The sequence below is a fragment of the Mchenga conophoros genome, linkage group LG13, assembly GCF_057382185.1.
Source record: "Mchenga conophoros isolate Kocher_MC1m ecotype Shallow Benthic linkage group LG13, M_conophoros_male_GT1.1, whole genome shotgun sequence".
NCBI classification, from domain to species: Eukaryota; Metazoa; Chordata; class Actinopteri; order Cichliformes; family Cichlidae; genus Mchenga; species Mchenga conophoros.
Genome location: NC_140538.1, coordinates 23,195,080 through 23,222,097, shown reverse-complemented (window position 1 = coordinate 23,222,097; position 27,018 = coordinate 23,195,080). Strand labels below are relative to the sequence as shown.

The window sequence follows — 27,018 nt, the reverse complement described above, 5'->3', positions numbered from 1 at the left end:
ACTCGTCACTCTCTCTCCAGAACAGAGACAACTTTAATTCTCGTTTCATACAAAATATTTAATAAATATGACTTTCAAAAATATATTGCCAGATCAACACATAATTCTCAAGTTCATAACACAAAGTCAAAAAAAGAAAAGGGACAAAGTGTTGCCACGATCTCAAAGGGTTATTAACAAATGAGATAAAACATGTTTGTCTTTAAGAGCCTCAATTTTTAAAAAGAAACAAAATGTGCACAGAAACAAAGCGGACTCTTGCAGAGCAAGGCAGTGTATTTATCTGATACTACAGTGTTCCCATTGCTCCCCTACTGTTCAAGTACTCACAGTCTAGCTTATGATATTATGCTGACTAAAGCAGATGGGAATTCTGGCGTGTCATACTGATGTGACTTGCCTTGCAACTTGGTTGATTTCGACAGCCTTTGAAATACGTCTGGGTTAAACTGAAGCTGCTGAAGAATTTTTGTTCCCTTAAGTATTTATCCATTAGTGGCAAGCAATGTGTCTGCCACCATGTCCAACCCTTGCAGCAGCCGTGATCTTTTGTTGTCCTAACCTCACTTGTCTACAATTAAGGTCCTGGCAACAAATAATGAAATGTCCAACGTGTGTATGGGAGGGAAACAAAAATGAAGTGTTTCTTTCAGGGCCAAAGCACCCATCTTTTGTCTTCTCTGAAATTTGGCTTTTATTGAATGCATTGGAAACAAAACAAAACAAAAAAACCTTGAAAGAAATGGTAGGCTTCCACAGCTATCAAAACCTTCAAACTAAACTGGAACGTATAAATAAAAAGGAATGATATCTTAAGGCTCTTGATTATTAAGTTAATAAATCAAATATACACAATGATTAATAAAAAAAAAAATGTACATATCTACACGTTCTAAATTGTCACATAAATTCTTCATATTGACAGCAACTGCTGACATCGAACCCCTTTCATCTCCCTCCCCACCCAACCCTAAAAATAAAAATAAATAATAAAGTTGATCTTTTTTTTTTTTTTTTTGTCTCATTTGACAGTTGCTGAAGTCTAAAGCTGAAAAAGCACTTTCTCCAAATAGAACTAGAAAAAATTCAAACACATACTAAAAATAATTAGCTCTAGTGTTGAACACGTCGGGTAGTTTAAACTCATTGTACAACAATTACACCAGGAGCCCCTTAAATGTGTCCGCTAAAAAAAAGAAAAAAAAGAAAAGGAAACGGGGAAATGAAATGCATAGGAGGACACGTTTGCAACTAGTTCTACAGTGAAATGTATACCAGTGCTTTGTGTTTCCAGCCAACCAAAGCAACTGTCACTGCCAGTGTAAGCCAGCTTGTCAAAACTTAAATTAGCACGGGGAAATATCTGAAAATACTGAGGGGGAGGAGGGGGGTCACAACTGACATGACTATTTACACATGCCAAAGCTCCCCCAGTTTCACCCACCACCTGGGTGTGAAGGCGTAAGGCTAGGTTGCACAGCAACACAGCTGTCTGCTATACAATGTAGTCCATCCTGTTTATGCTGTTTGCCGTCTCCAAGTCTCTATTGTCCTGTTTGTTAGTCCAATTAGCGTGCTTGGATGTCGAGTTGGGATTGGAGATGGTCGCCTTCTCGTCCCTCTCCACCAGTGTGTATGCTGGCTGTTTGGCAAAGCGGCCCTTCTGCAAGTGCCTCTCCTTGTCGTCCTCATCTCCCTCGGGATGATTTGTCCTTATTTTGGCAATGATGGAGTTCTTATTTTCATAGTCTTTAATGGCCACTGTGAGGCCCACGTGCTTCTCTATAGGGTTCTTGATCTGGTTAAGCTGCTCCCGGACGTTGTTGGTCGTGTTGTCCTCTGAGCTGGTCGCTGATGTCCCGTTGTGGTTGCTCTGTTTCCGCCGCCGGCGCATGCACCAGAGCAAAATGGAGACCAGCACGAGGACCCAGATGACAATGAAAATGGAGCTGAGAAGGGGCACTAGGTAATCTGGTAGAAGAAAACAATGACAAGTCAGAAAGAGACCACAAATAAAAAAGAATTGACTCAAACGGTGAATAGTAGGATTTCTGTATTAATGCATCAAGCTAGCTCAGTCATTAATGCGCTTTTGCCAGAACAACCTGACCTCCAAGCCTGGAGCTGAAGAGGAGGCTGCTTCTACTTGGCTGTATCAGCAGTCTGCTGTCACCGTACTGATGAATGGTGAACACAAGTGGGAGTCTGACTAAAAGTCCAGCCAGTTGTACCGCGAGCCAATCTAAAGCCATGTAGCCAAGCAGCTCTGCTCTTTCCATTGAAGATCCTGGCTAGATTCTTTTTAAGCTCCATCACAACTGCCATGAGTCGTGTGGGAGGTTAAGGAATCAGTTTACATATACATGGAATGTTTTTTCTTTGGTGTGCAGCTATGTTGTCACTTTTAGGGCTTGGCTCTATCTCATGATCTGATCTTTAGAGAGAAAAAAATTGAAAAAAAAATCCTCCCACCCATTTCAGCACATGCAGGTGTGTGCAAGTGTGGAAAACTTCATAATCAAACAAATAGTTTCAGTTCATACCAGTTTTGCTGGGGCTTGGCACACGCACTTCTGCGATGGCGGAGATGATCGTGTTGTTCCCGTTATGCTTGCTAACCAGGTCAATTATCCTTTCTGTGATCTTTTTAACGGGGCTCCCGTCCAAGCGGTCGTCGTCAGTCGACTAAAGGCAAAGAATAAAGCGAGGTGTGAAATTTAAGTGTTTAGTTGTTGTAAACTGAAGCCACAGAAACTCAACCCTACGTCCATAACACATCCTACCGCAGCTGCAAGAACTCTACGATGCAGGTTATGAATCAAAAGCATTTTTTTGTGTGTGCTTTAATGGAAGCAGTCAAACATGGCAGAGTGAGTGGAAGGAAGTACTCACGATGCAGACGTGGATCTCGTTGCTGGCTGAGAATGAGGGGTCACAGGTTATGGACACAGAATGCTCCAAGGAGAAATTCTTGACCACGTATAAGCTCCTCAGCTGCTTACATACTCCTTCCACAGTCAAGCCCTGGACCTGAAGGGAATGAAGCAAATGTTAACAAACACAGGGAGAAAAAAAAAAAAAAAAAGGGAGGAAAAAAGGGCAATCAAGAAGAAGAAGAAAAAAAAAGAAGAGCCAAGGCTGCATTTTGGCAGCATGTTCCAACATCCTATCCACCTAATTTAGATTAAAGACCGCAAACTCATATGCTTGTCACTATCTGCTGTCATGCTTGTTAGGCAACTGGCAAGTGATCATTCTATGTGGTGACAGAGTCGCCAGTGGTCCTGTTCAGCTCAAAATCCATATCATCCTGAAATTAATCTCCCCATGTGGTTGGTTTAAGATTGGGATTGGCAGAAGCTAAAAAGTCATGAATGCCTCAGTCTCAGGAACAAAACTTGTATGCAGACAAGGCTCCGAGAGAAATATTCCCCCCACTCCTTCATGGAGCACATTTAAATACATGGCTGAATTGTTAAGGAGTCTTTCTGCCCTGGAGGAATGGGTAATCTTTCACAGTTTGCTGCTCCCATTCATTTAAGACTGCTGGTGGAGGGGAGGGATGGAAAACGAGCCCAAAACCTGTTAAATTCAATCTCTTCCTCCCTGGTGCCTAGGTAACTCACTCGAGGCATGATCTCCTTGTTGAAGGTGAAGGTGATGTTGGCGCAGCTGTTGTCCTGGTAAGTGGAGCTGGGGTGGCATTTGGTGGGGGGCTGGGGAGGGTCGGAGTGCCAGCACTCTCCCAGCTCAATGCAGGGCTTCACAAAGCAGTGGCCCTCCCTGAGGGGGATGCAGCTCTGGCCTGACGGGCACTCGCCTCGGCCCTTGGCACCCAGTTTGCATGACATCGGGCCACACCACATCTGGAGAGGAAAAACACAGGAGCATTGATACATTTATATTATACTGAGTACGCTATACAGTAGAAAACACTTTCAAACTGTCACTGCCATATCCCCAGATACATCTGCATAATTGTGGAGAGATTTGTATTTCATTTACTACTCTGGGTCTCCAGAGGATGAGTCACACTGTACGAATGTCTAAAAACAAAAAACTGGACCAGTGGTAACAGCTGTCCAAAGATTGATTTGTCTCCACTGCATGTCAGAGATCGTTATGTATCACAAACAAACAATACTGTGATGTCAGGCCAAGTTTTAAATCCATCTCCCAGATCTTTTTCAATCCTACGATGCATTTTCTTGCCGAGGTGAGCTCCACTAGTAAGCCAGCAATGTTCATCTAGCGGTTAGACAGCCATGCCGATGACAGCACTACTGTCTAACTCACCCAATCGTCCCTTAGTGGGAACCGGTGTGTGTGTTCGTGTTCTAATCAACTAACTGCATCACGAAATTGGCACCCCGAGCCAACTCCACCCAGTGACACGTAATGTCGTGGCCCTGCCTACACCTCATGGAAAACAAGGCACCAAACATCAACGCGATCCATTTTGTGCAGTTCTCCGCAGCACTTCTTCCATTCGGAAGCATGACATAGACTTCACAGGTGTGCCGAGCATTCATAAATACTTTACCTTTGTGCACACAACTTTCCCATTGGAACAGTGGCAAGTGTTGCAGTCTTCATCCCATTTCACTCCATCAGGGGTGACGTGTCCATTAACGGAGCAAGGTTTTCTTGTAACTGTGTAAAAGCAGTCACATTGTTAGAAATATTTTCAATTATTATTTTTTTCCCCCCTTCATTTTCATATTTGTTGGGGGTTGTTTTCCCCATCATGTGGAGGCTGCTACCTTCTTGGCAGTGGGATCCAGTCCTGTCTGGTGGGCATAGGCAGCGATATCCATTGATCTCATCCACGCAGGTGGAGCCCAAGGCACATGGAGAGGACTGGCACTCATTAATATCTGCCACAGAGGAGAGAAGCCAGGGGTAAGAATTGGTTCCTTTGTGGCATAAAGAGCACAGCAACACAGCATTCAAATATTTCACTCTGCACACAAGTCTAATTGCTAGGCTAAACTCACGAAGGCTGTGCATCATTTGAACAGTACATACTAACCAGTTAATAATAATAATAATAATGATTACTTAGAAAAAACCAAACAAACAAGCAAACATGCTTTATGCCAGCCCTGGTCTTATTAGGCAGCATCATTAGCAGGTATGCAGGAGCTAAAGGCTGGACTTAGGCGAACAAAGGGTTTGCAATGGGAAAGAATGTGGCCATCTGAAAGCCTTTAAGAGGGAAAACAATCTGTGTAATCAGTGTCAGAGAGCATGGCTGATTAGCCGTTGGCCTGCTAAGCTGGTTTCCCCCAGGGAAAGCAGCGAGGCTTGGTGGAGTGACACCAAAATGACTCAGCCTGGCCTGAAGCCCAATGAAAAGATAATTGGCTGACTAGACCTTCCATTTGGAGTGACTGATGGTCCCGGGCATGCTCTAACTGACTGCTCAAACTGCGATCAGGGGGACGTTCTGGAGGCAGGGTTAATACTCACTGATCCGACAGTCTGGGCCAGCGAAGCCTGGGGCGCACTCGCAGCGGTACCAGTTATCCCCATCGACACAAGTTCCACTGTTGTAGCTGGGGAAAAAAGAGAGAGAGGGCAGGGGGATCATTTCAGTCTGGAATTTTCTCACCAGTCAACTGAACAATTTCTCAAAGATAATTAAAGCAATCACTCCTATTCTTTGTTTTGGACAAGTGTGCTTGGGTTAGGGAGTTCAGTAAACAGAGTTAACTGACTGCATCCCAGGAATGACAGGGGCAGGGTGTATGCCTGGTTCCCAGCAGAGAGTGAAAGCGTCGCAGGTGAGAAACTATCACACGAGGAGGAGCAGCTTGTTTACATTTGTCTAAATCTGCAGGAAATGTTTGGCTTCCACTTACCATGGGTGTGGACTGCAGTCGTTGGTATCTGAAAGAGACAAAAAAAATAGAATGGGGAGGGAGGGAGACGAGAGCAGTGAGCATGTTGATTGTTCTCACGTTTTGTGCACATGACAGCAAGAGCACGTCTAAGCTTGCGTGTGCAGAGGCGTGTTGGGCCGGTCGAGCCCGGACTCAGCGCTGCCTGATCACGATGCCTTATTAACAACACTGAGTCGAATCTCACCCTCAAAAATGCAACCCACCTCCCCACCCACCCCTTGGCAACACCCATAATTCCATCCCGACCTTCTCCCTCCCGTCCAAAAAAGTTTCAAGAGGAATTCATGTTTTAGAGTGCATGCATACATGGCAGGGATCCCAGAAAAAAGGGATGGATATATATATATATATAAAAATCAGGGAAGTGGAGGAGGAGAGCTCTAGAACAAGCAGACATGTCACTGTTTGGACAGGAATGCAACGAATGAGAGGGGAGAGAGGGGCGCGTGTTGAGCTAGCAGAAAGGGGGAGAAACATCTGTCTCCACTTTCCTGAGCCCTTTTCTCCCTCCTCCTTTGCTTTCTCCTCTCATGGAGCAGCAGCCAGGGAGAGAAGAAAGAAGAGGAAGGAGGGGGAGAGGAGAAAAAAAAAAAAAGCTACAGATCAAAAGATGATGGGAGAGTCTGCTCTAATCAGATGCAGGAGTTCACCTTTGCACTAGGTAGCACAATGTTTATCATAATTTAATGGCAGTAACTGTCCACCTTTATCTATTACACCACCACCCTCCGCCCTTTCTTACTTTGGGTGCACGTGGGACCCTCCCAGCCTTCCTTGCAGACGCAGGTGAACGAATCCCCCGTCACCACGCAGGTACCTCCATTCTCACACGGGTTTGGAAGGCAGCTCGAGTTTTTGGCTGAGAACAGAGAGAGAAAGGTCAAGTTTGCTTTTGTCAGTGAGCTTTCCCAAACAACCAAGAGGATCATCAGCACAATCATGAACCTCAACCCAACTCAGACTGCCTTTGACTGGGCTTTTTTTTCCTTCTTCTCCCTGACAGCCTTAATTTTCCTTTTTCTTACGCCCTATATTCTTTGACTTTGAAGTGTACTGTCAGTGCAATCAGGCATTTTAAGCATACGTCTGTCGGCACTCAAAGGAGAGAGAGAAATGGGCGAGATGAGAGTGGGAGGGAGAGCTGACAGCACGAAGGGATAAAAACTGTTTGTGGACCTCGCAGATCTGACAGATCTGATTAAGATCTGACACAACACGGAGCTCTCCCATAAAGCAAACTTCTTCGTGTGCGTGCGTGCAGAGATGAAACATTAAACCAAGCTGGATGACTCACCTATGTTGCACGTCGTTCCCTCCCACCCCGGGGAACACTTGCACTGGAATGTGTCACCCTCATCATAGCAGGTGCCTCCGTTGTTGCATGTGGCTTCATCGCACTGACTCTCGCCTGGAGGGTGCATGGATAGTCTTTCTTACATGACACTCAGCACAATGTAGAAAATACTGGGTAATTACAAAGAGCCATTAGCACATACCATGAGCCTGCACAAACAGTCTACAGGGGTGTGGAAAAATCAGGAAAAAAAAAAAGAAAAGCTTACGGGAGTGGCAAGTTTTTCCCTTCCAGCCATTTTTGCATTCGCAGAAGAAGTCTGTCACCAGGTCTCGACATGTCCCTCCATTATGACAGGGGTTGGTGCTGCAGTCATCTATGTCTGGTTGCAACAATAAACAACGGCGTGATTTATGTGCGGCATATCAAACAAACGTCGTGTTGAAAGATGAATCGACAGGCACCATGAAGGAAGTGTGGCCTTGTTTTGAGGTTGCAGGATAAACAATCGTACTCACTGATCTCGCAGTGGTCGCCTTCCCAGCCGTCACCGCAGATGCACTGGTACACGCTGACTTTGTCAATACACGTGCCCCCGTTGCGGCACGGGTTACTCTCACAATCATTGATGTCTGAAGATGGCAAGAGATGTGTTAGATTTACGACGTGATACATTGCGATCAGTTGTAGATTTGGACTCTGTCCTTACTCTCGTGGCAGTAGGTGCCTCTGAAACCCTCTTGGCACTCGCAGCTGAACTGGCCCCCGGCCTGACTCTGACAGCGACCGTGAGGTCCACAAACGTTTGATGAGATGTAACGCTCTCCTCCTGGTGTGCTGTTGGATGCCACGGCAACCGTGCAGCTATCAATCACTGCAGAGAGGCAATCAAGTTAAATAGTAAAACCAATGACTTTATGAAAGGCTTATTGCAAATTATAAATAAGCCTTAAACCAGGACCCATGTTTACCATAAACAAGAAGGGATGTAAGACACATTACGACAGATCTAAAGGGCAACAGGCCTTTACAGATATAATGCCCATGTGGTTAAAAAAAAAAAAAAGTCCAGAGGAAAAACAGTACTGTCAAAAAAGAAAAGGCAAATAAAAAGAATGACAGAGATAAGCTGTTATGCTTTCATAAGCAATTCATTCATTCTCTATTTTACTCGGAACTGAAATCCCTTCCTTTGCCCCCGTCTGATCAGGTTAGGTGAGCTGGGTGAATTTGTTCCCCTGTAATCACTTAATTCTTGCCAAGAGCAGAAAGAATCTTGCGCCTGGTATCTGACTCTGTGGTTGGTCCACTCACTCAATTACACAGACGGGGAGAAAGAGAGAGAAATGTGCGCATTCACTGAGGGGGAAAAGAAGAGGTAGCCCACCAAGTCATTACTAAGAACACACACGGTGCTATCAGCCCTTTGCCAGGTTTTCAGGGAAGAATCATCGGAAAAGCTTTGCTGAGGAGAGTGAGGGAGGGCCATCATCAAGAGAGCGGAACAAAAAAAACAAAACAAAACCCCTGCTCACCTTGGCCAAGAAATTACTTTGAGTGAAACTAAAATACAGGTATTGCCCTCATGGGAAAAATGTGGGCAAAGTATCCAGGCAAATAGTGAATATCTGGCCTTATTCAGCATTATACAACATCACAGTGCACAGATCATCTTTCAGGCCCCTCGCTGGGGGGGGCAAAGAGCTTGCAGTACTTGCATCAGGAGACGTACCTTTGCACGTGGTGGTGCGACAGTGGTCCTTAAGGTGAGAACAGTTTTTGCCCTCGTAGTCCTCTGGGCAGGCGCAGTAGTAGTCTGTGGCCAGGTTGAAGCAGACTGCTCCGTTCTGACACGGGTTGGGCAAGCAGTAATCAATATCCAGCTATGGAAGAAAAGGTTTTGAATAGAGAGTAATGAACCTGATAGTTGACATAGTTTCTGCTACAGAAAACAGAGCAAAACCCACAGCATCCTCCCCACAAACTGTGCCAGGAAACAACACACGCACAGCGCTCAGAAGAGGGGAGGGGGGGGGACGAGCCAGAGACATAGGACCCGTCCTCTGAGTCTGGGCTTCAGCGCTGAGGAATGTATCCCACTGTAGCCAGGAGCAGCTTCAACAAAGCACTCCCTTTTTAAAAAAGGAGGACTGTGGAACAACAGCCGTTTAAGAGGGTGGGGCAGGAAAACTTTACAACAAGCCCAAAAGATACAGGCAGCGCTAGCAAAAAGAGAGGCTTAAAAACGCTGAATGAGGAAAGGGAAGATGCTCGCACGCACTGGTGTGGGATAGTGGTGGGAGTCGTGTCTCACCTGGCAGAGATTTCCTGAGAAGCCAGTCAGACACAGGCACTGAAATCCGTTCACTTCGTCCTGGCAGCGGCCGCCGTTCAGACACGGCGAGCTCGCGCACTCGTCGATGTCCCTCTCGCAGTGCTCGCCGGTGAACCCAGGCGGGCACGCGCACCGATAGCCGTTTACCAAGTCCTGGGAAAGAGAGGGAGAAAGAGAGTATGAGGGAGAGAAGCCGGAGCTAACCTCGCACAGCCACAAATTTGATTAACTGCTTTCAAAGGGTGGGGTCCAAACAATAACTGTCAAACCAGAGCACAGAATGAACAGGACGGGGGGGGTAAATATCACAGCTACACAATTATTTCAACACATTTTCCTGGCACGGGCTCAACGCAATAATGTTTATGGTAATTCTATCTAGTGTGGTCGAGAAACTTGCGCGCCCCTCCCTCAGAAACCCCTCTGAACCCACTCCTCTCAGATTTGATTTCAGAGGAATTCCACAACAATTCCACTGTCGGTTTGGAGGGAACCGTTTACGGCAGCTATTTATACAACCGCTGCAAATGTCTCTGGCTTTGACAAAAGAGACACAATAAAGCAAACAAGTTGGCAAGCAAACCAGCAATACCAGATAAAGCGAGATGGGTTTTTGACCTTACCTTACAAGTTCCCCCATTCTGGCACTGGTCCTTGCAGTCGTTTATATCTGCACATGAAAACAAATCCGAGATTTAATTCTGAACAGCTTAACTAAATAGTCTGTCTTTAAAAACAAGTCTGTGCTTTGAGTTTCCCATGCTAGGGGCCTTTAAAAACATTGTCGGAGCTGGAGAGTGCTGTGCATGTGAGCTGGATGATGTGGCTGCAAAACTCGGTGCAAAACAGCGTATTGAGCAATCCCCTCTGCTGCCAAGTGAAACTAGTCCCTGCGATTGTTTTGAGCCACCCTTAATCACCGTGGCCTTGGCCACACACAGGCCTCATAATGATAAAGCAGATTCATTTATACTGCAGGAGGAAAAAATAAAAAGGAGGACTGCACTTGTCCAACTCTCCCCAACACCTTCACATTACAGCTTCTATGCAGCATGTAGACGATGAAAGGAACTGAAATATCTAAGAGAGCAACAGGAGCTGGACAGACGTTCTGACCCGCAGCTGCCGCTGCTGACAGGATTCAGACTCACTGATGTCACAGTTCTGCCCCGTCCAACCAGGGAGGCACTCGCAGAAGTATCCACCAATCAGGTTGCGGCATGAGTTGGCATTGACGCAAGGCTTGCTGTCGCATTCGTTGGCATCTAGAGGGTGAGAGAATGCAGTTAGTGGCATGCACACGTGTTGCTGACAGCTGTGAAGTGGTGTAGAAAGGGTGAGCGATTCACCAATTAGACACGTCTTCCCCGTCCACTGTGAAGGACAGTGGCACTTGTAGCTGTTAACCAGATCCTGGCAGGTACCGCCATGGTTGCAGGGGTTGGGAAGGCAGTCGTCAACATCTGCGCAAGAGAAAAGGGTCTCGTGTAAGCAACAGGATATTTTCTGTGAAAAGGTACTGACATTAAGAATGTGCACACATTCAGGCTTACTGATCGTGCAGGAGGGGCCGGTCCAGCCTGGTGCGCACTGACATTCGTAGCCTTGACTGGTTTCTGAGCAGCTCCCTCCATTCGAACATGGATTTGAGAGACAGGCGTGTTCGGCTACAAAGAGAGATCACAAAACAAAAATCCTTGTTGTTTTAATGACAAACTAAGCATCACAAATATACATATTTCTGCCACTGTGCCTGCTAACAGAATATATGTTATTTGTATTGATACTGAAACAAGTCGTGATGTGCAAATGCAGGTTCTGGCTTTGATCCCTTAGAAACGTGAGCCCTCTACCAAGCTGTTACACGTCCACGATCGAGTCATTCCTTCACCTCTGAAACCTCCTCCTCTGCCCCGAAAGGCCGCTCAAAAATCCCCCTCTCTCTCGCTCTCATTACCCGCCCAGGCAGACTACACCACCAGGAAATCATCTTTCATGCTAAGTTGACCCGGCCAATGCACCGTGACTTCCCTCTGACTCCCCGCCATTCTTCTTCTGAGAGGCGGCACAAGATGAGAGTAGCGGGAGGGAGAGCGGGAGAGGGGGCAGTCGCGGCACCTCCTTCACAGATGAGTTAAGGATGAGTGAGCACCAAACAAATCAAAAAATTAATGATTCGCTCGAGGAATAACTCGGCAGTAGGAGGTGATCGGCGGACGTCCCCTCGGTATGCCGTGGGGAGGAGGGAAGGGATGCAGCGCTCGCACCCTGGGGCCTCCTTGTTACAATAGCCCAACGCATCGTCCGGTCTGCAGACCTCCTGTTATGAGGGGCATGGTTTCCTGACATCTCTGCAGTTAAGCTGTCAGCACCCTGCGAGCCTCAGATTTAATGAGGAAAAAAAAAAAAAACATCATCTCCATGGTAAGTGTTTGCAACAGCTGAACCTTAGCAACACACCCCATCTGTCTCGAGGAGAGAAGGATGACAGGCCCCAAAAGATCAAGATCGGTGGATTACCTGACTCAGGGGCCACTTACTCTGGAGTGGAAACAGATTATTGCCGAGTTACTGCCTCCTCTGATTACAAACTGAAGGCACCTCTGACCTTTTGTCTGCAAGCTTGGTGAGCCCAGAACATTCCCATTTATTCTAACTGTAAGAATGCTTGGAAGATATAGACAACACGGACACTCACCTCTCTCACAGTTGGCTCCCGAGTAACCCTCCGCGCAGGTACACTGGTACTTATCAGGTCCTGTGTTGATACACGTCCCTCTATTCAGGCACGGCTGGTGAGTGCCACAGTAGTTCAGGTCTGGGAGAAGGAGAAAAAAGAAGAGAGGGGGGGAGGATCACAGTTTGTTTGGGCACAACAGTGGCTGCTCCTACAGTGAGCTGAAATAAGAGAAGGAAATTAACCTTTATCACAAAGGTGACCGCCCCAGTTGATGTCACAAAGGCACTGCCACGGCTCTTTACAGGTGCCGTGCACACAGCCGGGGTGGGGGATGCACTTGTCGCAGTACTGACCCTGCCAGCCATACAGACACCTGGAAAACACAGAGATATAGATTTTTTTATTAGTCTTTTATTTATCCAGGTAAAAAAAAAAAAATCTCATTTTCAAGAGAGACCCGGAATCATGGATGCAGAAAATTAAAAAAACAAAAACAAGTAGAGACAGACAGTGACAGACGCACAGCCTTCAGAAAAGTTCACAACCTTCACAGAAGAGGTCAGATAATCCACGCGCTGCCTGAAAATGTTAATATTTTAATCTTCCATGTATTCCAGATTCGTTCAGCAGCTACTGAGCCATAATCTTAACTTAATAAAGTACACACTAGCGTGAAACAAACCAGCTCCCACAACTGGGCTGCATCTTAAAAGACCGCAAATGAATTTTAAGTAGCAGGGTGTTTATGTAACGGCCTTTAAACAATACTTGGAGCTGCCGCCGCCGACGAAAGAGGCGCATTTAGCTTTTTACTAAACAAGGAAAACAAAAACCCAACACACTAAATTACAGTTCCAATGGGACCTTTAGCACAGCTAACATTAGCATGCGACTAGACGCTCCCTTTAACATCACTACGCCTGTGGCTTGGCAGCGGCAGACGAGGAGGGTTCAGCCTTCTTGGCTGTTACACTGCTGCTCGTCCTGGTTCCCATGAGTCAGAAGTCAGACTTGCGCCCCGAGGGTGAGGACACAGCCTGCTGACCACTGAAATATCCAGGTTCATAATTACACCGATAATGCTGCTCCCTTTCTCGCTCGGCTCCATAATTAAGACAGCAATCCAGCCCCGGTTGATAAATCGGCTCTTTAAAAAGCTGGCAAAGCGGCGATGCAGTCCCTGCTGCTGAGCCCAGCGACAGGAAACGTAGCGTCCCCCCACCCCCTGCGGGCAACTGGGGGGGGAGCGGCACGCTGATTAGCCTCAAGAAACGGACGGACTGTAAAAATAAACGCGGCAGTTAAGTAAACCTCAGTCTGTGATTAAAGAGGCTATTCTTAAAAGTGTGCTAATCCCCCTCCATGAGAAGTGGAGCTGGAATCCCCGCAGCAGGATCCCAAATCATTTACAGTTATTACACAGCCAAATTACTGGGGAATGTGACATTAGACTGTGCAGTTCTGCTGATGCACAAAGATTTCATACCCATGAGAATCTGATAGGTTGCAGCGGTGCACATGTGCCTTCTCAAAGTGTTGTGCAGGCCACAGGTGCACTGTCGTTACTCCATTAGCAACAGCGGACGCTCAGGGTATCACTAAAGACTCTAAAGTCATTAAGCTACGGCTTTGCTGCGACAACGGGGCTGCCAAGCCTGCAGCTAATGTTGCTATGTACTGCAGTTGTTTGAGACGCCGCAACAGCCCAACGATGGGAAACTGCTCACTGACTACAGCAGCAGTAGATCTTGCTTGGAGAGTTTGTTGGCGGAGTGCATATAAACAGAGTTAAACCCTGAGCTTTAAATATAGCCACACCTGTACAGGGACTAAAAGACATTCAGGCTCTTGTTCTGCCAGTAGTCACACAAGCAATTACATGAAACTCGATGATGTCAAAAGCTTGGGAAAAACAACAAAGCTGCAGCACAGAATGAACAAACCTGATCATCCCTGTGCTTGATTTATGGCCAAATCAGACAAGTAAGAAAGCAACCATTGCCTGAACTGTGGGAAGAGCCGGACGCCGTGGGGCCCTTCTCCGGGATGAGGATGAGAGTCGACTCTTACTGCGCGCACACAATGCCCTAACGCCGATACCCTTCTGTGCTGGGCTTTTCCTCTGGCTGTGCGTGTAAACAGCATTAGGAAGCCATTAGCTACATAAACAATACACTTTAAGACTCATCCGAATGTTACACACGATTTCGCTGCTTAACACTTCCCCTCGTTTGGAGAGCTACATTTCCAGCAGGGCTGTGGCAGTCGAGCCCTACTGCGCAGACTGGCAGCCCCCATCCACAAGAGCTCCACGAGAGATTTACAAGCAGCTCAGCCTACATCTCTGTTAAAGCCCTGGTAGTGATAGTCTGTTGGCTGGGAAGCCAAAAACATGTACAGAGAAAGATCTGTGCCATGTCAAAACTGGTGCTTGGACACAATCCCTACACATCTAAATGATCACCACCACAGGCTTCTGGCAACACACCCCACAGCAAGTGAAGGCACTTGAATCAAATGGCTCTCTGCGCAGGGTATTCTAGCCAAAGAAGATAAAAGGCTGGCTCAGTCCAAAAGGAGCGAAGACTGGGATATTTTGTGGGGAAAACAACATTTGGACTGTTAAAAGAAAAGAGGCTTAGATTAGCTGTTGTCCCAACTGATATTAGATGACAGCTGGTAAATAATCAGCATACTGATATACATAAATTGGAAAACATTGGTAGAACTTATTTTGAGAACACCATCATACATTTTGCAAAGTAATCAAATCACTTTTTTACCAGAGGGTGCAAATAATTCAACTCTGGGTAGTTTGTTTTCACTCATGTGTGTATTTTTGCTTTGTTTTTAATCTGTGAAAATAAATCATTTGAGCACGGGCCCCTGATGTGCAAACATCATCACCCTTCAGCTTACGTCACTGCGACTTTGTGGCTAGATTTTTCTACTCTTTTCCCTTTCGCTTCAAAAAGCGCCTCGAGACACATCTAGCGTCAGCCACCGGTAGTGTTTCACCGCAAGCACGCGGCTCTTTCCCACTGCAGGCGAACTACTTCTTTTTTTTTTTTTCCTGTGTCTGAGCTGGTTGCACCTGCAAAGTTTTTGTTTTTGTGGTTCGTTACCCAGGAGAAGAATGCGCATGGTGCGAAACACTGCGTAAAAAACTCTCTCATTGTACCAGGAAATCGCTCAAAAATCACAGAGTATGGGGATTTTGTTCGAAAGACACATCCCTCCCCTGCAGGGCCAAGGACGAGGAAACGTATGTTTATTGACAGTTTATTACTGCAGAAGCTCAAACTGTCCTAATCAACTAATCAACGGTCGGCATTTCATTTGGAAAAGTGCAGAAAAGTCTCACGAAGCAGCACTTACTTGCATCCACCTGGTTCCTTACATGATCCGTGCTCAGTGCTGCAGCCCTGTCGACATATAGCTAGAAGAAGAGGAAGAATTAATCATTTAACTGCACGGTGACTAGATTCACACTTGGCCTGTGGCAGTTATAACAGCAAATAATATGATTAGCGCTATTTGACATTTCTGTCTGTAGAACAATCAGAGCTGTTTACAGACAACCATGCATGCCTTGCCAAAACTACCCTGGATCCAACTTCTCCTGGTTGCCCTCTTCACAGCCCACAACTGTTAGTCAATCAACATTTAACAACATTTTAGTGACATACAAATCAGCAGACTGACAGTCTAAGAACCGCAGTCTCATGGCATGAGACATTTATTAAACTGATTACTGCCCAGGCTTGTTTTTAGGAGGAAATATGATTTTTTTCACACTCCTAGCAGGAAAGAAGAAAAAAAAGAAAGGAAAAAAAAGGGGGGGGGGCAGAACGGAGATGTCATTCAATTCAACAGAAAGCATTTCCTTCATACACATAAAGACTAATCCTGCAGTCTTACGCAGTTTTCTCCAGAAGCATCTGTTTCAAAGTGACTTCTTCCATTACTTCATGCTGCCATCTCACCCAAGGCCTCACCTGTGTTGCAGTCAGGTCCAGACCAGCCTTCCAGGCAGGTTTTGTTTCCATTGTTGTCACACGTATAATGCCCGAAGAACTCGTCTCTGGGCCGACAAAACTTGTTGCAGCCGAAACCGTAGTAGTGCTCGTCGCAGCTGACCCGGATCTGGTATTCAAACTGGGCTACGGGGCCGTTGTGCGTCAGCTTCTGCCATTGCGGGCTGGGGTTGATCATGCCAGAATGAGAGGCTTTTTCTATCAACCTCCCATCTACACCTTAAAGGGGGGGGGGGGGAAGCACAAGCAGTCGTACTTGTGAATTTCATAGTAAAGGAAAGAAAAATACTATCTTTTTCTGTTCTGGTTCTTTTGAGTTTCATCAAATGTTTGGGCCTGAGAGGAGAAAACAAAAACACCCCAACATCAGTGGAATGCAGCATCCTACATTACGCTTTTGGCTTTTGCACTTTGCTCCGAGAGCCTAAAACCGGACCAAGAATTCTGACACAAATTGCAGAAGATCCCTTACATAGCAGATTATATGTAATTAAAGCAACTATGTGTGTTGGAGAGGAAGAAAAGTAGTGGGATGAAATGCAGGAAAGAAAGAAAAAAAAAAAAGGATGCGGGTAATGAGCACTTTTAACTGCTTTTTTTCTCACGCTTCCCTTTCCAACTCTCCATGGTTGGTTTGTGATTCTCAGGTTTACAGCTTGAGGAAACTGCTGGTCTCTGACGCTGCCCTCTGCATCTGCTCAGGCGAGGACAGAACTGCAGCCGCCGTAAATTACAGTGCGAGGATGCCACAGTCACTACTGGGAAGCCAGCCAGTGTGCCATCAGCACTTTTCCCCCCAGTCTGCCTTCCTCACATGCATTTTTTTTTTTTTTTTGGGCACCAACAGCTCCCAAAAGTATTGAAATCAACACTTGGAAGATTCCATCTTCACTTCAGGAGGGAACCAAGTTTATGTTTTGATTGTAAAGATCCACACAGAAACAGACCTGCGTTTTAGTCAATGTGGAAGAGGTCACAGCTCTGGCAAATAGAGGACGGAGGCGAGAGCCACGCTCGCAGAGCAAACACGCTCACCCCAACCTCCAGACACCGCACCGTCTACATGCAAGCCCTTTCGCATTAACACCGCTCATTCACTCGCGCTCGCTACTCCATGTCTAAATCTTCCACCTGGGAGAGAATGAAAAATGTGTCACAGTCATCATTTACTGCGCTCACACGAGCAGGGGTGGTTGACCGCGAGGTAAATCGCTCCTGTGTGTAGTATGATGCAACGCAGCGCGGGGGGGCGGGTGGATGGCCCGCTGTTATTTATTTACTACGCTGTGTACGGCGGCATCCTGAAATCACAGTGCCCGGTGATATTTCGCAGTACTCTGGAATCCAAAGATTAACCGTGTGGTATTTCTCTACCAACTGCTGGCCTGCAGTGTCAGGAGTAGCACGCCCTTGCTACCTGCTGCCTGGCTCGTAGCTTAACATAAATCAGACCAACTTTAAAAAGTTTAGAAAGGACATGCTAGAAAAGAAAAAAAAATTTTTTAATCTAATTTTAAAAAAAAGAAGGAAAGCTGGTTTCTCAAACACGCTATAAAACTAAACGATTCATGTTCTACATTTACACAGGTGTTTTAACTTGAGCCAGATGTTTTATTCTGTTCAGGAATCTGTTTAGATGTCGGTCAAACACACGAAGCCTACAGAACCTCAAGCCAGCCTGCTGGAGGCTCAGAGGCTTAAACAGCACCTCATGTGTACATTCGGGGGGCTTTTCACACCAATGCCCTAATGGGTCTCCGGGGAGCGGCAAATACAGCAGAAAAGACCGAAACCTCGCTGAGCTCGAAAAAGACATAAACAAGCACGGGATAAGTCCCTGCCCTCATCTGGAATCACAAAGCTGACCACCAGCCAGCAGGAATCCCAGCAGGAACCAGAATTTAGTCAGGTTGATCGCATAATTATGGGAGGAGCAGCTCAAGTCTCAGAGTGGCAGAGTTGTCAAAAATAATTTCAAGCAGTTTAAGTACCAATATTTCACAGATACCCCGCTGGGCCCTCTCTTACTCTGCCCATGTGAAAATCCCCACATAGCGCCACCTCCTCTCTCATAGTGGTGTCTACTTCTTGTCACTTGTCCTACTCACTCCAGTTCACTAGCATTTTGCGTGGTGATAGAAAGCTGCTTTTGTGGCTGAACATCTTTTTATAATCATCTTAACCCCCACCCGTCTGTGGTATTGACCATCTGTATTTTTCAAGGCATTTACCCAAACATTATTGACTAGTAGTCGTCCACCGCACATGCTCTGAGCTCAGCCCGCCTATATGCCTGCGGTCATGCACAGGCCAGAGGTCACTTTAACCTCAAACAGAGCAGAGCTCTGAGGCTTCAGTCTCCTACACACCAGTCAAAGCCTCAAGCTGGTCGGCTGGATGAACTATGTTTCACGCCTCAGTGACAGTGAGACAGTGTGACCCCGACCCTGGCTGGCAGCACCCGCCATCAGTCATGAGCCAAATAAAAATGTTTTTTCTATTGGGGGAGCAGCGAGGCTCTGTTGTCTTAAAAAAGAAAAAAAAAAAAAGGAAAAGGGGCGGGGCGGGGGGGGGGGGGGGGGGGCACCCTTCCTCTACCCTGACAGCCCTCCCCAATCCCATCTTCTTCCTCTTACTTCCTTTAACTCATCTCCACCTGTCAACACACTTTAACACACACGCACACACAAAACCACCCAGTGGACCATGTGGAAGAGGGCAGGGGGGTTCAGGAAGAATCAACTTCCTTCCCTGACCTTCAACGAAACTCCTCCCAGGCACTGCTGTGACAGGGGGAAAGGAAAAAAAAAAGAAAAAAGAAGAAGAAGAAATGAACAGAAGGTAAGATGGAGATACCAGACAAGGAGAAATACTTACCACTGGTTTCATTGTTGAAGTCCAAGGCTTCCACTATCAAAGTGTAGGACCTCTGAGGAAGACAAGACATACAGGGAGCGTTAGTGGAGAGGAGGAGTTCCTGCATCATAAACAAAATGACTCAGTGGCAAATCTTTTGAAAGACTTCATGATAAGTTCAGTGAATTACGTCACAGTAGTGCCCTTGTGGGTTTTTTTACTGACCATGCAAACTAACTCGTAGGAGGTTCACACGTTCTCCCATTTATCGGGAATGCTGCAGTTCTTGGGCCCATTTATCTGTGAGGTCTGAGGGCTGGAACGTGTTTTTCCTCAAGTGTCATAAATGGTACATTTGTAACGCCTACGAAAAAAGAGACTAAAATCCAGAACTTTTCCATTTCCCATGACCTCACCAACCTTGCCAATGACGTTTCATCTGCCTCTCACCGGGTTAGCCCAAAACAAAGCCTAGTACAGAAACCAACGTGAACTATGAACAATAGTCCCGTTGATCTGATTAAGAGGATAAGCTCGAGGTGGTGCGGAGGTCTCTGTGATTAGAATGGCAGACACAGTGAGCAGTGGTGTGGTCTAGGTGGACAAGCACCCGGCAGGACGGCGCTGGACGTGCCAAAAAAACAACCGTAAGTCAAAAATAAGAGCGCACAGAAAAAGCAGAGCCAAAGATCTGTCTTCATATTAGCCGTTGTAACAGTTTTTCCCCAAATACAGTTTTTCCACATGTTTATAAAACGGTGGTGAGAGGCCAGTTGATTCCTTTTATATTTTTTTTTCTTTTGCAGCGTAGGTGGGGTTTTCAGTTTCATCCTAATTTATGTACTTCAATAGGCGTGCTATGATGAAGCCAGGCAGAAGTGCTTAGGAACGCCACTTTATTTTTTAAAGGACAAGCAGAAAAATGGGACACACACACAAAAAAAAAAGCGTGAGATGGTGAAATGGGGAAAAAAACTGAAATACAAGAAAGGGGAAACCACAGAGAAACTGAATGAGAGCTACACTCTGGAGGGCCCGTCTACATTTCAGCACTGCCAAAAACGCTTTGTCCGATTCAGGGTCGGTAGCGCTCACACCGATATCGGCTTACACATCCACCCTGCGCTGCAGTTATGAGGGAATCGGACAAAGTGTCTGCGAGCGCACACGACAGAGTCCCAGAAAAAAAGCATGCGGCTGTGAGAAGGTGTAATCCACTTACATTAACTTGGGCATCCAACTTAAACACCTACTTGTTACATTCACACGCGTACTCGGCCGTAGCAGCGATGCTTGGAGGCATTTCAGATATATATAATTCTTTTTTTTTGCATGGCCTCTTTCTGCCGCAGCAATGACTTCACGATAAACAAACCAGCTTGAAGGAAAACCCCTGGTCTCTTTCCACAGAGGAACAAAAGGGGGCATGAGTCATTCCTGATGCTTTTTCACGGCTTCACCTTGTTTTCTCAGGCATTCGCCTTTCCATCTTTCCAGGAGACATTCGTCTCATCCCGTGCCAGTATTTCGCTGCAATCAGGGCAGCCATTATTTGAGATGCAGCGCTCATCAGCAACAGCCTTTACAGTATATTCTGACTCACAATTGGCTGCAATCGCTTGCTGCAGAGCTCCAACAAGTGAGTCAGTAGTTATGTGATACCTAATCACCTAAAGCCACAGCCCAACCTACAGAGAGTTGCTTTAACAGTAGGAACAAGAGTCTTCTGGCTTCTCTTCAAGCATTAAGTAGTATTGTGTAAATGTTGTCATTCACCTCCTGTGACCAGCACTTGACACAGTTGCAAAAGAGTAGACTTCTCATTAGAGAACCAATACTCCAGCGTAAAGAACAGCGCTTGGATACATCTAGCAAATGTTTACAGACTTTTGAAATATCAGGATATCACCCATGTGACAGCACAGCACACGTGGAGAAGTCATCTTAAAAAATGGGAACTCAACTGAAAGATAAAAAAAAAAAAAAAAAAAAATGACGAGAAACATCTTTGGAATTTCCGAATCATGGTGACATTAACTTGACGTGTTTGTCATTTAAAGTGTGGAGAGAAAAAAAAAGAAAAAAAAAGAAAAAAAAAAAGAGGATTTTGTGTTAAAACCCTGTTTTTGTTTTGTTGTTTGCACTTGCCAACACGTTATCATTCTACTGGCAGTTAAATAGGGAACAGCAATGGATCCCTGCCAAGTGAAAACATCAACAAGCCCGGATTCACCTGCTGCACAGCAACATTTCACAATGTGTCCGAGACTGATGGGAAAGAAATCCCTCATTGTAGTGAACTGGGCGTTAACAGGCGTCAAATCTAATGGAGTACTCCTAAAATAAGTAAACAAAAAAATATACACAGAAAAAATTCTTTAACGTGACACACACACTTACACACCCATATCTTCTATCATTAGACTTGCCTGAACACGGACGCTTTTGAAGCTATGCAATCGTGCAGTCACGTGATCGTGTAGTGCTCCTTCGTTAACATGATTAAAAGGGCTCGCAGTTAAAAACTGGGGGGGAAAAAAAACCAAACAAACAAAAATTCGATATCGATGTTTTCTGTTCTGCCCTTTTTGGCACACTCCTAATGTTTCTATACCACGGGGTTCCCAACGTCAAGTGAAACATCAGTGCGGCTTGATCCAACAAGTAGCTTCCCCACTAATGGGATGTTTAGTTTCATGCTAAATAACTGCTCCCAGAAAGTGAGATACTGGCTGGCTCCTCATTCGCCAACACTCCATAACTCCATAACCGTCTGCCACTGCCAGGTTCACTTTTCCCAGGCTCCCAGCTGACTCACTTCTCCTCTTTGAACTACATAGCACACTCTCTAACCCCCTCCCCTCTCTCACACTTGCACACAGACACACACATCCAAGTGCAATAAGTGTGGCCATATGTCTTCTTATCTTTCCGGGCCAAGCAGGCACTGTCCAACAGACAAGCGGCATAAGCGATAAAGATCATTCCAGTTCGAATCACATTCACTTGCCAAAAAACACTACTGAATCCTCTCAGTAGGGGAATTTTTCCCCCTCACACACCCTCTTATCTTCCCTCTTTCTGAAAATGAAGCCATTTAATGTACCATTACTAAGAAATATAAGGGGAAAAAAAGTACAGGGGGAGAGGGGGTGTCTCATGGAACAGGTCAAAGGTCTAAATAACGGCAAGGTAGAACAGATTGGACTAGTCTAGGCTTCAGTCAGCACAGAGGAAATGTAAACAGTTTCATCAAAGGCATGTTGACTTTCTGTATCAGCTCTCCTGAGTCAATCACTTTCATGGTATCAGCCTGCAATCTAACCAATGATTGGGGCTGCTAAATAACACACCCAGTTTGCCACCAAAGCCTTGGTTCAGTCCTGAAAAGCCCGCTCTTGTGATCTTCTTTAAAGCCCACTGGCTTTCACTGATTGGGGTTGGAAGGAAGGAATGCATTGTTTCCCCAGGACTTTTTCATCACAGGAGTTACACGGAGACTCAGTTTATGTATCCTGTTAAAAGGTACGTCGGCCCCTGGTACAAACAGAACCTCACCCCGACCAAAAGAATCTCACCTTTTGCCAACTAAAACACGAGGCACCGCAAACAGATTACTCACAAGGCAAAGTTAATCAAAACATGAACCCGAGTCCAGGAATGAAAACCATATCGAAGTGTTTAAAGAAGCAGGCAGTCATCGGTCTTTGTCAAGGTTCACAGGCCATTAAGGGAAAGAAACAAAATTAAAAGGTGCAGGTTATCTTTTCCAGTTAAATACATATTTTCGATTCATGTCTCCCTTCCAAGAAGCTGCGAGCAACTGATAAGAAGTGAAGCATCAGAGGGCATTATGTAATGCCGCGGTGACAAAACACAGCAATTACACTATTATAAAAATTTTTTAAAAAACCCAACAACATTCTTTTCTCTCTTTCACTTGAGTAATTTGCACTTAACTGCCACATCAGAGCCAACTACAAACATGTCATTACTCCCACTGCTCCCACGCTCACAGTCCGACTGAGCTCAGCATTGTTCTTTGACGCACCTGATCCCGGTTCTCAGACTGCTTTGACTCACTCCAAAACCCAAAAACAGGGATACCACCGGGTCTCAGGCCTCAGAGACGCCAGAGGTTTTCTTTTTGTTTGGTTGGTTTTTTTCAAAATGGAAAGATACTTTGAAATCCAGGCATCACTGGAGCGAGGGAAAGGAATCGCTCAAAGATACAGACGATGGCGGGGAGGAGGGGACTCCAGAGCAAAGTTCTGGCCTTTGCCTTTTACAGGTGTTACACCGGCAAATTACTGAAGGCCTGAGAGCCAACCTTTATATCACTGCTGAGTCTACTACTGCAGCTTCCTGTTGCTTGCCCTGCGCTGGCATTACAGCTGCAGTGCATCTATTATGCTCTGTAATCCTCACTGTAGTCACCGAGGGCTCACTATTGTCCCGGCTTGCCACTGTAGCAGGGCCCTCACTTCTCTGTGGGGCACAAGCATGAGGCGGACATTAACCAGGACCTGCACGGGGCTCTGAAACACTTCTGAAAGAGATGTGCGGCTGATGTCATTCAGCTGGATGCCTGGCTCTTGCCTCTACCTGATCTAAGCGCATGTGTGTAGCCTCATTAAGTGCCGCAGTTACCGTGGGTGGCAAGGTTAAAGCGATGAAATGCCTGGGGTCCAACCGAGCGTGACTTAAACAAAGCCCTTAGCCTGGACAAGAGGCCAACTTCATGCAGCTCAGTAGAGAGGATGAAGGGAGAGAAAGAGTGGGGGGCTGGGGGGAGTTTCATGAACTCAGAGTACCCAAGAACCCAACTGCACCACACTGCCATCTGTCCACAACAGCCAATCAACTGATGAAAAGGACAAAGAGTGATATCATACCTAACCTGACAATTGTTAATGTGCAGTGAAGTAAAGCACTTAAAGTGAAGGATGGGAGAAGCTAGCGAGCAGCTCCAAACTCCTGATTTCTACAGATATGGGTTCAAAACAAGTGACCTGATGGATTGTGCAGAACTTTTTTCTTTTTTAGAAAAACAGCATATTTCTATGTATCTGGAGATTTTAAAACACGACATGGACATCCTTCATTAGGCCCAGAACATGCAGGCCATGCCTGGAAAGAAAGCATTCACATTATCAGCGTGCGAGAAGAGAAATGTGAGGAAAGCGAGCAGAGCGCCGGGTTGCATTTCAATGTCAACAATGTGCCGTTTCCAAGCAGAAATGGTTTTATCCAGTAAGATGAAACTAGTCGGGCTGCAAGGATTAATACTAACTTAGTGTTGCCATAGTGTGAACATAAACACAAACCTTTGTCTTTTAAAGAAAGTTGTGAGGTGCCAGAGACTAAGAGGAGAACAAATAAAAGTACAGGCTAGATCAAACTGCACGCCATCCTGCTGAGAACATGATTTTACTGGCAGATTGCAGGGAAAACACAAATTTAAATGATCTGTTCGACCTCACAGGTAAGGCACACAACAATGAACCACATGAAAGGGGAAAACTGAAAAGTCCACTTCTTCCCCCACTCTCATCCTCGAGGCCTTTCAAGTGCAGTGCCTGAAATTACAACAAGAACCTCCATCAAGTTTGAGGTAAAAATAGCCTTGATGTAATTGAACAACACATACCAACAGACTGTGCCTTTCACCCATCAGGCACAGCAGAGGAGTTTGCGGGCCAAGCTGTGGGGCCAGTCAGTCTGTGCAGTCCTTTTTTTTTTTTTTTTCTTTTCTCCCCCTTCTTCTCTCTCACTACATAGAAATGTGCTCCAGCATGGCAAATCATCTCCCTCTCACAGAGCTACAACACTCCCACAGGCCTGTCAGGCCCATTTATTTATTCAATGAAGAAGAGCTGACACTCAAGGAAACCAGAAAGTGGGTTTTCACCCTGGAGTTGCTGTACTGTGCTACATGACCAGCTTTGCCAGGAAGGCAGACAAGGGGAATCTGAGAGTTAAAAATTATTTTAATCTACTCAATCGGGCCAGACAAGGGGGCACACATTCATAAGGACTGGTAGGAAAGGAGGAAACCCATTCAACACATTAATAACAACAACAACAAAAGAGTGGATTTCTTGAAATGTTTCATCTTTTTTTTTTTTTCTACTAGATTAGATGACCCAGGAGTTCAGATTAACTGCAAGTCATAATCTGCCCACTTGCACTCCCTTAAGCCAAATTCTAACTCGGGTTTTATGATTATATGTAACGCGGTTTTAACAACCTTACACATAAGCAGACAGGTCTAGGCCTGATGGTGCAAAAATGCCTGCACCTGGTCAATTAGCGCACATAATGAGGAGGGGAGGGGGGGCGCTTTCTCAAAGGGACAATTCACTGAGAACCAAGTGCCAAATGAGAAACTCACTCTTTGTTTGTTGTGCTTTCTATCCTTTTTTTCTCCTATTTTTTGAGGGGAGGGGGGTTAAGAATGATTGACAGGCAGTAATTGCGCAGAATTGCCCTGCAAACACACATTTTCTCTCTTTGGAGATTTTTTTTTCTTTCTTTTCTTAGAGTCTCCACTCACCGGCCAGGCAAAACTGAAGGGCAAAACTATCCTGGATTTGTCATTCCTGACAGAGCTCTTGAAAGAAAAGGTATTCCCTCCCAGGACAGGCGTAGATCCCATTCCGAAGCTGCAGGGCCCTGCAGCGGAAACTCTGGACTGGTATTCCTTTAGGCAAACTTTAAAAAACGTATTGCACTCGTCCCGTGTGCACTTTCTATCCGCGCCGCTCCGTGCGCCGTCGCAACACACGCCGCTCAGCAGCTCTCCGTTCGCATTGCGCATCGATAAGATTTGTAACTCGAATTGTCCGGATCCCTCTGACACCTGTTGAAGACAGAAAAGTGAGTGCAATGGGACTGTGTGTGGAGGGGACTAAACAAAAAAACAAAAGCTACACTTTTAACACTTTTGCGTCACATGTACGCTAGTTTTTACGCACGCAGCATGCTAACTGTTGAGATTTTTCTTGCAGAGGCATGCCTACATGTAATGTTAGCATAGCTGTGAACTTTCAAAGGCGACACGCATGCAGAAAGCAGAGGACATCCAAACGGCCCGAACTGAGTGACCTTTCCCGCTCGTTTTCAGCGGAAAAAAGGAACCAATCCACGTACCTTCGCGAGAAAGCAGAGTAAAAAGGCAGCAACCACCGAGCCCCGTCTCAAAATCATGCCTCCGGACTGCTGTTGCCACTCGTTTGTACTAATCGTCTGGCCGACACACGGCACCAGCGCTCTCCTCTGGTTTAAACATGCACGAGTGGGGAGCAACGATTTGTTCAGTGGAGCGCAGGTTCCTGATTCATAGACCTTCCTAGTACGTCCCTCAGGTTCTCCGAGCCTGTGCGCCTCTTCGTTTATCTTACACTCTCCACTTGTTGTTGTTGAGCAAAGTTTACACAGTAGCCATGCGGCGGCCGAGCTCACTGCTGACTGACTGCTGCTCAGAGTTGGAGAAAGCTGCACAAGTTCAGCAACGAGGGAGTGTCCAAGCCTGCAAACTTCATATTCATGAGCGCTAAGCCCGGCCCCATATTTCTTTCTCTCGTTCTCTCTCTCTCTCTCTCTCTCTCTCTCTCTCTCTCTCTCTCTCTCTCTCTCTCTCTCTCTCCCTTCTCTCTAACACACGCACGCGCGCGCGCGCATTATTATGAGGATAACCATAAGGACTCTTTGGCAGTGCTGTGGTGGAAAAATAAAAGTGGAAATAATCTATGACCCGAAGTCATTTTGATACTCATAAGTCAGCACAAGCCACAAACATAAACGAATTATACCTTAAGACACGCATCATGCTCCACCTCCCCACTTCTAGATAGATTTTATCTGTTTTTAAACGATTGTTATTATTTAAACGCTACTCTCGCCACAGT

The 27,018-nt window shown here is 46.0% G+C and overlaps 1 protein-coding gene across 1 annotated transcript; it reads right to left on the bottom strand.

Annotated features, from left to right (window-relative positions):
• Positions 1 to 15: 15 nt before the first annotated feature.
• Positions 16 to 26,614, bottom strand: jag1b (jagged canonical Notch ligand 1b). The gene is made up of 26 exons (XM_085297286.1): positions 26,261 to 26,614; positions 25,665 to 25,970; positions 19,130 to 19,181; positions 16,214 to 16,471; positions 15,594 to 15,654; positions 12,458 to 12,588; positions 12,234 to 12,353; positions 11,089 to 11,202; positions 10,885 to 10,998; positions 10,687 to 10,800; positions 10,159 to 10,205; positions 9,515 to 9,688; positions 8,933 to 9,083; positions 7,910 to 8,074; positions 7,719 to 7,832; positions 7,469 to 7,582; positions 7,201 to 7,314; positions 6,649 to 6,765; positions 5,865 to 5,892; positions 5,473 to 5,558; positions 4,764 to 4,877; positions 4,544 to 4,653; positions 3,627 to 3,866; positions 2,893 to 3,030; positions 2,544 to 2,685; positions 16 to 1,971 (listed from the first exon to the last, which is right to left on the bottom strand). The coding sequence occupies exons 1-26, from the start codon at positions 26,315 to 26,317 to the stop codon at positions 1,496 to 1,498; spliced, it is 3,657 nt and encodes a 1,218-aa protein (XP_085153412.1). The 5' UTR covers positions 26,318 to 26,614; the 3' UTR covers positions 16 to 1,495.
• Between the last annotated feature and the right edge of the window lie 404 nt (positions 26,615 to 27,018).